Source organism: Galeopterus variegatus, unplaced genomic scaffold (genome assembly GCF_000696425.1).
Source record: "Galeopterus variegatus unplaced genomic scaffold, G_variegatus-3.0.2 Scaffold1232, whole genome shotgun sequence".
Taxonomy (NCBI): Eukaryota; Metazoa; Chordata; class Mammalia; order Dermoptera; family Cynocephalidae; genus Galeopterus; species Galeopterus variegatus.
Genome location: NW_007727343.1, coordinates 181,424 through 195,515, shown reverse-complemented (window position 1 = coordinate 195,515; position 14,092 = coordinate 181,424). Strand labels below are relative to the sequence as shown.

Genomic DNA, 14,092 nt, shown 5'->3' with positions numbered 1-14,092 from the left:
GGGGGGGGGGGGGGGGGGGGGGGGGGGGGGGGGGGGGGGGGGGGGGGAAGCTGAGGCCCGGGTTAGGAGTGTGGGTGCTGAGGCAGTGGTGTGGAGCCATCCATCATTTGAAGTAAGAATGGGAGGCCAAAGAGCATCCCAGTGGCATTTTACAGAGCTCTTCCCATCTGCAGCACGGGGCACGGACAGAGGGGCCAGGCCAGGCTGGAGGGGCCTGGGCCTGAGTGGCGGCGCTGGCTTCTCGGCCTGCATTGGTGCAGCCGTGGTGTTTGCAGTGAAGTCATGGCCCATCACAGCCTCCGCCCGCTTCAGAAGAAGGCAGAGAGTTCCCGTAAAGCAGAGTGAATGGAGGACGGGGACAGATCAGCCCCAGCCCCGCTCTCATCATGATGCCTGATGTTTCCGTGCAACGCGCCAGAACCCCTGGTCTTTCTCTGCCGCGTTGCTGTGAACACCTGGCGTTTCCGAGGGGAGCGCAGGGACAGTTAAGGTAGAAGCTGTGAAGTGCTGTGGATGCCAAGGGGCTGCTGCTGTTTGTTTCTGTCCATTGCAGAAAGGGAAGCCTTCCCGACAATGGCTCTTGTAATTTTTCGGGTTGAAGAAACCCGAGGAAAGAGAGTAAATACCAGGAGGGCGTCATCCCGTTTCACACAGCTCCCAGCTTCATTACTGGACTTTAATTTTGCGAACTTCCAAATCTGAGGCCGCTTCATGGTGTAAAACCAGCCTCCAAGCTCATGGGTTCTTGGTTACAGTAATTTAATTGTTTGGGTTAACAGTTAAACCTGACATGAGCCCTTACGTTTTGAAAGTAGGTTTTCTCATATTATTATAATTTTAAATACGATCCGAGAAATTGGCCCTCGTGGACAGACCTCTCATATTCCCCTCTATCTGATCAATAGAATGCAGATTTCCAAGCAAAAGCTATATTTCTAAATCATTTATAAAGAAACAAGTGGAAATTTAATTTTAAGCTGAACCCTTTTTTTTTGCTTTTACAGTCAGTTCATGATTCTCTATTTTTCCCACCAGCATCTTTCACTTTAGTGTTTTAAGGAAGAAGTGTTTTATTGCCAAAGTCTTCACAACATGGAGGCCTACAAGCAGTTATAAAGATTGAGCTTAGATGATATATATTAAAAATGATAAATCATTTTCCAGCCTTCCGTATTCTTTTATTTTCTCTGGATCCTTACCTCCTTCTGACTCGTGTACCTGGGCCGATTAATGCCCCATTTCCCCTGTCACACTTTAACCCAGGCCTGTGTTGCATTTGCCTGCCAATAGTGATAGCCAGTAAATTAATCATGTAGCCACACAAGCCTTGCCATGCAGGCTGCTGCCAGCGGCAAAGAGCAGGCGCTTCTGAGCCTCCATTTATCTAGTACCCTCAAGACTCACATCGTTCCCAGCAACTAGAGCTGCAAATGCTCATTTCTTCATAGGCATGGGCTGGGAAAATTAGAGAAGGCTAATTAATGCATTCAAGAGATCCTACTGAATCAGCAAGCCCCTTAAAGGCACAGCAGACACAAACAGGCAGCTGCAGCCCATTGGGATTCAAAACAACAACAAAAGAGCTAGTTAAATATTTGAATAGCTAAAGTATATGTCTATTCATTCCCATGGAAATTGCTAAAATAGGCTGTCCTCCCATCTCCAGAGGAGTCAAAGTCATTGAAATCCCAAAGCCTTTCATCCTGTCAAACATGCCTTTGAAGAGCAAGACATTTACATCTCCATAACATGCCAATTCAACATTAGTGGCAATAAAGCTTGTTCTCATGAAAGGACTCCAGAATATGGTACCCATTCACTCTGGCCGCTGGGGAAGCAGCAGAAACTTCGTGAAAATAAGGCAACTGTTGCAAACTATCCCTTATTAATTTGGCATCTTACAGTTGCAAATGGTTTGCGCAATAATGGGAATTTACTGTTTCACATATTATACCATCAAGGAGTAAACGCCCAGCTTCCCATGTGGCTTGATCCGAGGCCCAGACACTGTGACCAGGATCCGTCTTTTGGTTCCCTTCCACTGGATTGGCTCAACGTGGAGGCAAACTTTTCTCTCGTGGTTGCAGGAACGATGACTTCCATCCACTGCTGATGTTATACCCTCCAGATGCCCATCCAGCAGGAAAGAAGACATGGCTTATTTCAAACTTTGTACATACATCCTAGGCTTTGTTTGGATCAGGCCAGCTTTAGTCACATGCCCATTCTTTAACCAACCACTGTGGGCAGTGAATGGAATTATGCTGATTTATTTATACCTGAGCCATTGGTTCCTCCTTGAATCACACTGGCTTCCTGGGAATTGGGTGGGCAACCAAAGGAAAATCAACCCGTTGAGGAGGAGGAGGAAGTGGCCGCAGGGAACCCATCCAAACAACAGCAAACAAATAAAACAAACAAACTAGTCTGCTCAGGCTGCCATAACATGATAACACAAACGGGGTGGCTCGAACAGCAGGCGTTTATTTCCTCACAGTTCTGAAGGCTACAAGTGCATGAACATGATGCCGACCAATTCAGTTCCAGGTGAGGGCTCTCTTCCCGGTTTGTGGACGGCTGCCTTCTTGCTGTGTCCTCACATGGCCTTTCCTCTGTGGTTCTCATTGGGGAGAAAGAGGGAGAGTGAGTGAGCTCTGGTGTCTATTTTTACAAGGACACCAGACCTATTGGATTAGAGTCCCTCCATTATGACCTCATTTACCTCAATTACCTCCTAAAAGGCCCTATCTCCAAGTACAGCCACATTGGGGGTTAGGGCTTCAACATATAAATTTTGGGTGTACACAATTCAATCCATAACACAAACAAAAATGGTAAACTGCAGCTATGCATCTATAGTTAATCCTGGTTTAGTGAGATTATATCCACCAGGGGTCCAGTTGTTTTTATGGTGTCTGAGAATAAATGTGCTTAGGTAGCTTCTGACATACACTGTGAAGAGCACCTCGTCATGCATGCAGTCATGTTGCATCTATTTAATGGCCAGGAATTTAGGGACCAAGAAGGTTCCTGGAGATTGACATTTAGTTAAGATTCTAGAACTATGAAAGCATTTGGCAATCACCAGACAAGAGAACTTGTGCCTTTTTGGAACTCATCTTTTGGTAGTAGTGCCTTTAATGAAAAGTTACGAGCCCCACAAGAAAGCCAGAGGTCTGACACTTGTAGAATCAGACCCCGGCATTTTGAATAATGGTGATGTAGCCCAGATTAATCACCCACATGTTCCATCGGACCTGGCTCCAAGTGATCTCTGACTATATAAAAACTCACACTGTCTTGCATCTATCAGGTGGTCAATGAATAGTTTCTGAATGAATTAATGAATAAACAGAAAAATTCAAGGCATGTTTATTTCAGGAATGCAAAGTAATAGTTTAACTGGACTATGGGATGGGTGTTTTAAGGGGAGTCAGTCATAGGTGATACAGCTGGGCCAGGTTATGGGGCCAGGTCAATGTTTTGAATGTCATTGAAAAACTGGAATTTTATTGTTCCCTTACCACCATGTTTATATAATACCAGAGTGTTTACACCATCCTATGTGACCCTAAGACAGCCCCATCAGGGGCAGGACAGTAATTACTGCTCCCATTCAACAGAGGGGGGACTCAGAGAGAGACCAAGTAATTGGGGGATGCCTGTCAGTAAATCATGAATCCAACACTGAAACCCAAGGCATGGAGCCTAAACCCGGTTCCTGTCTGTTCTGGGGGCAGAGAAACACTTTCTGTTGGTCGGGAGCAGCAGAAATGACAATATCACAGCTGTGTCTGGATAGGTGTGAGGTAAGCTGAGAGAGGAAGGGGCTGGCAGCCCGGGCGCCGCCGATGAGAACACTGGAATAACAGGAGAGAAGGCTAAACTTCCTTAAGCGACCGCGAGCACAGGCAGTCTGAGATTTCTTTTTAACAAGGATAAAAAGATTTTAGGATAAATGCCATTACCTAGGCCAGGGTTTCTCAACCTCAGTACTATGATTTTGGGCCTTAAGTTCTTTGATGTAGGGACTGTCCTGTGCACTCTCAGCTGTTTAACAGCATCCCTGGCCTCTGCCTATTAGGTGCCATAGCACAACCATGCACCCCACCCTCACCATTGTGGCAGCCCCAAATGTCCCCAGACAATGCCAAATTTCCTCTGGGAGGCAAAATCACCCCTGTTTGAGCACCACTGACCTGGGTATTCAATTTTGATTAGTTTCCAGAAAAGCAGTGGACCTTAAAGAGCACACGGGCATTTAGTGGGAAGACATGGAGGAGAGAAAAGCAGCTTCATCTTCTGTGTTGGGTTTTCTTCCACTGACACTGTGATGCTAAGCAGCGTGGCCCATAGTTAATTTGTTTGACCGGCATTGCATTTTAAACAATGGGTTTTCATTTTGTTCTATTTATGGTCATTTTATCCAATTATTTTTATTCAGCACCCAGCTTTATAAGTGTGTATAATCCTGTTATGTTCTATTCCATTATGGTAGTTTCCTAGTAGAAGAGCACAGGGTAATAAAATTAAATCAACATCTTGGCTATCGCGTTGGCCTCACACATTTCCTGACCTTGGCTGGATTCAGGAGTGCAGGGCATGGGCAGGGCAATGGCAAGAGAGACAAAGGTGCTGGAGGGTGACACGAAGCAGGTCACATGCTCCCAGATGGGTGGGAAGAGTTTAAATGCAGTAGAAATGGAAAATGTCCTGCAGTGAGAATCAGGGCTGTGAAGCCTACTGTCCTCCTCTCCCTCCAAAATTCCGTGATACAGCCACAGAAAGTTTCATACGTGGTGCTTTGCATTGGCTACAGCAAGTGTTGGTCTAGAAGGACTAAAAAAAGTGCACGTTTTATATATACATGTGAATAAAAATAACATAGGCATAAAGATGGTCGTAGCTATAAATATACAGCAGAAATCGCGCAGGCATTTTCAAAGACACCGAATGTGGTAACGAAGCTTTTGTAAAGGAGACTGACATGCACCACTGTCCTTCGTTTTGGACTCACTTGGTGACCGGGCACAATGGACAGGTCTGAGCAAGTCAGCCGAAGACTGAGTCATTGTTTAGGTTTTCTATGGAAATAGAAGCTCATGGGAATTTGATATGAAGTGTCAGACTCTGTGGGCTTGTCACTCTCTTTGAGGCCCACTAACATCCCTTCTAAGTTAGTTCCTTGAGAATCAGCTGGTTTCCTGCCTGGAGACCTTGTCTGCGCACTGACCAGCGTGCTCAGCAGACAGAGGAGAGCTCGGGGCATGTCTCCAGCAGGCAGCCGTCCAGCTCTAAGACAGTGTGGACAGGGGAACTGTGTGTACGTGCAAGCAGACACCACCTTCCTCCCCTGAAGGGAGCTGGTGACAGCTGCGAAGGTGCGCGCTGGCCATTCCGAGCTCTGGCTGGGGTGGCACAGTGCGACAGCTAGCTTTGCCGCCGCTTTTGTGTCGGGCAACTCCTTTTACCTGGTTGCCTTTCTCAAAGTTCCAAGCTTGGAAACTAGTAATTATTAGCAGGTGGGAGTTTCACTTTTTTACTACCAGGGAAGATTGTGACCACCTCTGTTAAAAAGCCTTCCGGAATTTACAATAGACTGAAAAAAAACCCAATGCTTTGTACTGTTTAATTGTGAATGATTAAGATGTAGACCAGCTGAATTTTCCTTGAAATTTTCCACATGTTCAAAAGGAAAGAGAAGTGGTTGGCAATTTTTTTTTCAAAATTAAATGTTTGAAATATGGGATCAGGACATCTTGCTGTTTTCGCAGCAAGTCTAATTTTATCTATTCCCACTTGAGGCTTCTGAGCTTTGAGTCTATGGGATTTAAGGCTTTTATTTTGCCTTTTTCTTTTTTTGAATGCTGCATTAAAAGCTGATCAATTTTCTCTAATTAAAGTAATATCTAATCTCTAGTAAGTCTCTTAGCATATAGCAAGTATTCAATAAACACCATTTTTAAAAATTGCTTTTACAGAGCACAAGCCTTTTCTCTTAAATGAGGATATAGTGACCCCAAAGCATCAAATATTGTTTAACAGGAGAAAATCTAGGCCTGTTGACTGACTGCTTTTCCTTAAATTGCACATGATCTCACATTCCCAAAATACCCAGGCTCAGAAAAGCTGTATAAAGCTATGTGTCAATCTATGATCGAAGTCACAAGTGCCTAATGTTTAGTCCTGTGGGCTGCTGGAGCTTGAGCAGGCCTTAGAGACAATTTCTCAACCTCTGTCTTCAGAGTCTATGAGGGACTCAGTCAAGGTCGAGCATCCATTTCTTTCAGGTCTAACAAGGCCCACATCTTCTGACATGTGACCCAGAGTCTTTATTCGACGCTGCTGCCTGGAGTGCTAGGTTCTAAGTATTGCTCACTTTTAAATACTGTCTTCAGAGATGTTCCATTGGAGGGCCACCAGTGAATCAGGAGGTCGCAAATATATTTGCAAAACATAATGGTTTTGTGTTGGGTGTAAAATTGGCATATTGGCGTTTTCATTGCCCTTGCTATACTTTGTATTGCATGCTTTTTAAAAATTTGCTGTTCTCATGCATTCATTCCACAAGTGTCTGTTGAGGGTCTGTGCGAGGCTCTGGAGACAGTGGCACACTAAACAGACAAGATCCCTGTGGCAGGTGCCGCTGGCGCCCACCCGTCCCCATCAGCTCTCGACACGCCAGTGCTTGCCCCCAGTGTCCTGCTGCAAGCACCTGTGACCTGCTGGAGAGCTTTCTCTCAGCCACAAGCCCTCAGCCAATGACAGAGAGCAACTGGAGAGTAAATGACCCAACTTCCTCACCTTCTGGATGGGATAACTCTGAGGTGTATTATACACCATCTCCCCAACTTCCCCAGGGGTTTGAACTCTAGTTCCCACAGTGCAACCCACTGGCCATTGCATCCATTATGGGCTTTTTCCCCTCTTCTGTCTCACGTACTGAGAAGCATGAGCAGACAGAGCGGAAAGGGCCTCAGAGAGACTCTGCAGAAGTGATGAGCTCGGCCTCACACCGAAGGTGTCAGATATAGACATATATATATATTTTTTTCTTTTTTTTTTATTGAGGCATAATTGACTATACATAGTTTGGGGTACAGCATTGACTACCATCACCTGTGTACGTGTTGACCAAATTGATTTTATCAGTATATTCTTTATTACAAATCGTAATTATTCTTTATGCACCTTACCCAATCCCTTCCCAACCCCCTCGCCTTCTCCCACTCCCACCTCTTGTAACCACAGGTCTGTTCTCTCCTCCTGAAAGATCAATGTGTGATATTTGCCCTGAAACCTGAAGGATGAGGAGTAATCAGGCATTAAAAAAAAAAAATGCCAGAGAAAAAGATTCCGGGAAGAGGAGAGAAAACAGCAAGTGAGGGCAGGAGTAGGAGAGAGGCCTCTGGGCTGGTTCCCAGGGCACGCGGTGGGGCAGGGGCGGCTGGGTGGGCTGCCTAGGACATGCAAGACTCTGTAGGGGTGGCCAGGAGTTTCTACCACATGTGAGAGAAACCTTTAAAGAGCTTCAAGCAGGGGAACGCAGTGACCTTGATTTCTGCCTGCAAGTGGTCGCTGTGGCAGCTCCGTGGGAAGACAGTAGGGACAGGCAAGACCAGAGCAGGGGCCGAGCCAGCGGGCGTGCGGAAAGCTAGGTGAGCCGTGATGTGCGGTCCTCGGCACCCACACTCCACTGCTGAGGACAGAATGAACTAGAACATAAACGCAGAGGACTGAAGTTACAGCCTTGTCTTTATAGCTATTTCTATGTAGTTCAGAGGTTCTTAGCATTTGGGGAGGGACATACCTTCCAAAATCTGATAAAATCTGTGGATTTTCTCTCCAGAAAAATGCAAATATGCATGGACACATAATTTTGAACTTGTGGTGGGGGTGGAGGGAGGCATTGAGAAGCCATGGAGCCCGTTAATAAAACCTCGAGTATCTATATATTTTATTTGTCTACACCTTTTCGTTGGGGAAGCCTCCCTATTATGATCGGGATAAATGTCTACACTCACATGACAGTCCAGGGAGTATTAGCTGGTCTGTGGGACGACCCTGTGCTGTCTTCAAGTCATAACTTCCAGGTTTGCCCTGGGTGCTGTCTTCATCCTGGCCAGGTGGAAGGGGCAAGAGCCACGGGAAGTCTCGGGCCAGGCCTCCAGGTGGGACCCACCGCTCTGCCCACCGTGCATTGGCCAGAGCTTAGTCACACGGCTGCAGCATCACCACCAGGGATGCTGGGGAGTGGATTCTGGGATGCCAGAGGCCAGCTAGCAGTTTGAGCCATAATACACATGTTTTAATGTAAGTATTTGTCACACAGGTGCCGCCCAATGTTACTACTTTCAGGGAATGGTGGAAATAAGTCACACTGGAAGTCTGGGGAAAGGGAAGGGATGAAGCCATGGGATGCTGGGCAGGAGGACACCAGTGTCATGATTTCCAGAACCAGCTTAGGTCAAAGCAAGCCCTCCCCCTAGGCTGCAGAGATAGGACTGGCTTCGATAAAGGTTATGTCCTTATGTAAAAGATTAAGATTCAATTGAAGTGGAAACTTGGCTCCAAAGTATGCTGTTCTGTGCCCTGAGGAACTGGAGTTAATCCGAAGAAACTATTACTCACTCGGGTGACGTGTCAGTAGGAAAGGGAGAGGGTTACCTGTCAATAAGGTGATGCTTTGCACTCATTTCTCCTCGAGTGCAATAACCAGTGAGTCCAGTGTCAGAAGCAGCAGGCGGTGGGCGCTCCGTGAGGCCGCAGGCCAGCCTGGGGACACCTCTGCAGCGCACAGCAGGGACCGGGCCTGGTCGCCAGAAGCGGGAGACGAAGCGCGCTGGCAGGGAGGCCAGTTTTCCCATTTGCTTCCCCCACCACGTTAGAGATGCTTTTCTTGGGGGAGGGAGGTGGTGAGTCTTACCTTAAAATATGAAGAAATTACATTTGAGAACACAGAAAATTTTAATTTTCTCAGAGTTAAAGTGAGGAAAGCTGTGTTCTTTTTTTTTTCCTTAACATACTAAAGTGACTTTTTCTGAAACTTAAAAAAAGAAAAAAAATCCGGAAACTGCGTTCTCTCGAGATCTTTCCAAGCATCACGTTTAGTGCTGTGTGGCTCAGCACCTACGGGAAGCTCAGGTTTCTTCCACGTCTGCTTCTGGCCCCTTCCTGTGAGGCTCTCAACTTGCCCCATAAATACTCCTTTCAACCCCCTAAATATAGCTGTTTCCTCTGAGAGACATTTGAAAAGTAATTGTTTTTGCCATTTATTTTATTTATTTTGAGTTCTAAGAGTTGTTAATGTGTTAAGGTGCTGTTTTTTTCTACCTTCTTTTTTATCTGGCCAGAGAAAAGGTTGAGCTTTCTTCAAAACGAGGTGGACTTAACTGGTTAATTTCGTAACTTAAAGTCTTTGTTGGTCTAGATTCCAGAAGGAGGGGATTTTTTAAGCTCACTGCAACTACATTTGCTTTTGAAGGAGCCCTTTATTTTGCAGTGAATAAAGTGTCTCTTATTAAACAGAAAATAAAAGAAGGTTTGGCAGGACTCTACTCCCAGTGGATGAAACATCACAGGAAATTGAGAAATTGTTTCTTTCAGCCTTGTGGGAAAATTTTGATGGTGAAATTTAGCAGTAAGGCTTTAAGACTACTGCTTAAATCCATCAAGACCGAGCTGCTGAATGGCTCTCAGCTTACCGGGGAGAGGCACCAGCTGGGCCTTTCTGAATCTGGTCTGTTAAACTTTCCAGGTACTCCGAGGTATAGCCAAGAAGGTCGCGTTCTCTCCTGCAAAACGATTGTGTCACTTCTAGAGGGAATTTAGAAATAGGTCAGCGATTTAGGAGTAATTTCGTCAAAAGTTGACCTCAGTTAGGTGCCTCTTCATTTGTGCTGGTAAGAACAGGTGTCATATGTGCGCACACGAGAAGTGAATCCCAGGTGCGGAATCTACTCTCCACTCTCCAGTGATCTGTGGGCTCTAGAACTTGTGCCGAGGGGGGCTCTTAAGATGTGTAAAGATGTTCACTGCAGTTGTGTTTATTATGGTTAATGATTGAAGATAATCTGAAGTGTGCAGTCAGGGAGGGATTGTCATGGCATTGTCCTTTAGTGGGTTCTCTGTAAAGTAGAAACGCACCGTTAAAAAAGTGCTCAAGTTAAAAAACCAGTTTTAAAACATTCAATGTAAGGTTTAATTCAAACTACGTAAATGAAAAAAACATAGAAAAACAAAAAATAACCAGCAGGAAAACGCGCTCTGTTTTGAATGGGGTTAGTCATCACTAAGAAGTCCATAGGTTCGACCCTGCCTCACTAAACTAGCAGCTCGAGTCAATGAAGTTCAGTGTCTTCTGTGCAAAGGAATCTTTATTCGGCTTTGGATCGAGGTCAGGCTTTCATCTAGTCTCCTAAAACCTGGAAAAAGCATTCAGATGAATATTAATCAGAAGTAAAAATGAGCTTAGGGATTGGAAGGCTGAAGTTGTAGGATACCAGGGAAGAAAAGCTTGACCTCATACTTGAAAAAAGTGACGATCACAACCTCCACTTTGTAAGGCGTCTTTGTGTGTGGGGAGAGCTTTTATGTACATCGTTTCACTTAAATTGGTTCTTCTATGTCGCTTATTGTCTCAGCTGCCTGTAAACACCCCTACAGAGCTGGAGCTCGGAGAATCCAAGTTACTTATCTGGGCTCCATGCCCTTCACCTGTCTCATGTCCAGGGGTCTCCCTTCCCCCTGCAGAAGTCACTTTGAGGCCAGTGGGAATTACCAGCAGAAGTGGTGGGGCTCCGGAAACAAACCCTTTCACTGAGCTATACTCACGGAGACGCTCCAGAGGCTCGGCAGCCCTTGCCTTACCTGTGCCTAAGTGCAGGCCGCCCACCACCACACGGCGACTCAGTGCCAGAGGCCGTGTCCTTTCCCCTCCTGCAGCCCCACCTAGCCCAGTGGCAGCTCTCCCACAGGATTTCCTGTACCTCTCTTTGCTGCCTGTCTCAGCTCGAGGAAAAATCTGTTCTCTATTATTATTTTCCCGCGCCACTGCGGTTCCCAACCATGTGCATGTGTTGGGTCCATTGTGTGTCTTCACCCCTGCGGCTTTCCTGTTAGATGATTCCATGCTCGGCAATGATCTCCCCACTTAGGGGAGAAAGAAAGTGAGAAAGAAGGAAACAGCTCAGAGCTGTTAACTCTGGGTTTTGCCTATTTTTCTTGATGACAGGCTGCAGTCTCTTGTCTGATTTGAAACTCTGTGTTCTCAGGATGAGAAATAAATCTTGACACAAAAATCCAAGGGTTAGTTTCCAGGTGTTTGAGAGGAAGCTTTGGTCCCCAGTGTTTTTTGTTTAATTTAGAGTTTGTTGGGTTATTTGACTAAGGACGGTGCTGACTACCTCTGGTTTACACTTCTCTTTCGAAGTTTATTTTATGTTTTGTTGTGGTTTTCAGATTTCTCATGGTTTGGATTTGGGAAAGTAAACTCAAGACAAGGTGTTGGTAAGTAGTTACTCACTCCTTCTTTGGATAAGTAATGAGTTTATGTTGTTTAACTCAGATGAAACTGCTTAGACTCTCTTTACGTTTGTTGGTCTTTGATGCATTTTCTCTGTTCCTCCTTTCTGACTTGTTGATGAAAGAGGCCTAGAATTTTTCCAGAAAAGGCATTGCTTCTGCTAATTGGGTTCAGTAAATGGTTTTGCGTTTTCTAAGTGGACTTCTTTTTATACTCTGGGGAAGTGACAACTGTCACCCGAGTTCTTGGTTGTGACACATTGTTAAGAATGTTACAGAAGGGCCGGCCCGGTGGCGCACTGCTGCAGTGCGCCGCTTGGGAGCGTGGTGGCGCTCCCGCCGAGGGTTCGGATCCCACATACGGACCGGTTCCCGCTCACTGGCTGAGCGAGGTGTGGGGGCAACGCTGAGGGTTGCGATCCCGTTGCCGGTCCTGGTCTGGTGCGGGCGCGACGCTGAGGGTTGCGATCCGTTGCCGGACACGAAAAAAGACAAAAAAAATAAAAAAAAAGAATGTTAAAGAAATAAAATGTAACTACATTCCCACTACACCATACGGCCAGTAGTTGGCTGAACAGTCAAGCCTGCACGAGTCTGAGTCTTAACTTTCTTCCACTGACCGAGATGTAATAGAATTCTGAACTGGCAAATCAGCTGTTCATTTATGACCACTTTCTTTCAAAACAACCTTCAGTGTCCCAGACGCTGTGATTTGTGCTTGATTGCCTGCCGGTCCTTGCATTCAGACTCTGTGCTGACAAGTGAAAAGCAGAATTTGTAGCTTATCACATGAATACAGATGATGCATCTCATCATTAGGCTTGAAATCAGGTGTGATCTCCCAGGACCTCTAATCTGTTCAGTATTTTCTACGGGTATGGAGACAATGGACAGGAACTGCTTAGAAGGCCTGAACAGACAGACCGTCCTACATCTTTCTTGTGGGTTTCCAAGATCTGACCATTGCGGGCCTCTGTTGGTTAGTATTTCTTCCGGCAGCAAGGTTGGCTCTGGGTGAAATTGTAAGTAGGGGAAATGTACAAATGTCAGGGAGCGCCCAGCTCTGAGCCATCTGGCCACTCGGTCGTCCCATCCATAGAAGGAAGCCTGTTTCCTTTCTGTTTTTGAACCTGACATCAGACCTTGCCCAGCTGGACAGCCTCTATCAGTGTCTGGCCACTGACCCAAAACTGACCAAGGGGCTGAATCCAGGCTCAGGCAGACTGGCCGGGTGGGGCCTGGAAGGGGGTAAGTCACCTGGAACCTTACTGGCCTCGTGGATTCCAAGGTAGATCCTCTCGACCAGCAAAGGGAGAGGGGGACGTGGCAAAGTTGGGACATCCCGCTCAGCCACTCAGGACTTCTTGGCAGCTCCTCAGGGCAGATTTTAGATATGGTTGATCATAGCCATTTTGCCAACACATCAGAGGGATTATCCTGCCTGGGCAGTCCTACAGGTGCCCTGCTTTAGGGCTTTGTGATGTGTGTGTGGCCGGGGGTAGGGTGTTGTTTGTGTGTGTGTCCAGGGGGAGAGTAATGAACTCGGGATAGTACTGTAAGATGGGGTCTTCCTTCCACTAAATAGCAAATCACTGTAACCATTTAAATATTTTTCAAGCCAGTTTGCATTGTAGGAGGGTGTTGTTCCCAGAAAGCTTCAGAAATATGATTTCATTAGACCAGAGCAGAGAGTTCTGCAGGATTGTTCTTCCAGCTACAGTCCATCAGAGGAACTACCATGTTAGAATGTAGGTTTTGTTATTTTTCAGGTATGGTGGGACTAACAGATCAGGAGATGACAGCCATTGAAAAGATAGTTTGTTACTCACAGTTCCCAAGAGGAGGGGCCATGCCATGCCACAGGAGGCCATTGGGGGCAGCACCAGGGCTGGTCAGGAGGCAGAGGGAGTGAGGGGACATGTGGGTCAGGGCCTTGCTTCTTGTTTCCATGGGAAGGAGTGGGCTAGGCAGGGTCTGGAGGCTTGGGAGTGGCTAGTTTGAGTCATTTCAGTGCGCTCTGGGGCAGAGGAGCTGTCCTGAGTTGTCTGGAACCTGGAGGTTAAGGCAGGTGGATAGAGGGTGACAGCCAGGTAAGGAAGGTGGCTGGGGTGTGGGCTCTGGATTGGTGGGTTTGTACATGAAGGGCATACTATTTAATACCGGCAAGGTATTGACTATCTCTGGGAACTGGCCAACCCTGGGAATGGCAATCTTTCCAGTGCCAGCAGAGCCCCAGATGTCAAAGCATAGAATGCAGGAAATAGAAAGGTATGGTTAACGTGGCTGCTCAAGAGTAATAATCCTTCCCTTCATGTTAATAGCGTGTTGATATCTAGAGAAGGAAACTCCCTTCCCTGTTGACCTTCATCGATTCTTATCCCAGGAAGGTAAGTCTAAGTTAGGCTTAGCAATGTCTGTAAAATTAAATGTGCAGGATATATTACCAAGCAGCTCCAATAAAAGAAAAATGACTCTTTGTACCTGAGACATATTAAAATAAAAATGGGCTAAAAATGTTTCCAGGCATAACTCATATTTGTCAGCTCAGTGATTAGAACTGCCTACCCCA

The 14,092-nt window shown here is 46.2% G+C and overlaps 1 protein-coding gene across 4 annotated transcripts in view; it reads left to right on the top strand.

Moving 5' to 3' along the window:
- NTRK2 (neurotrophic tyrosine kinase, receptor, type 2) overlaps nt 1-14,092 on the top strand; it is a 358,258-nt gene that overhangs the window by 175,452 nt on the left and 168,714 nt on the right. For 2 of the 4 annotated variants that reach the window (XM_008575751.1, XM_008575753.1), the window contains exon 12: nt 11,461-11,508. The exons of the other annotated variants lie outside the window; for them this stretch is intronic. In XM_008575751.1, the coding sequence (XP_008573973.1) occupies nt 11,461-11,508 (48 nt within the window). The remainder of the gene's footprint in view (nt 1-11,460; nt 11,509-14,092) is intronic. 4 annotated transcript variants of the gene reach the window in all.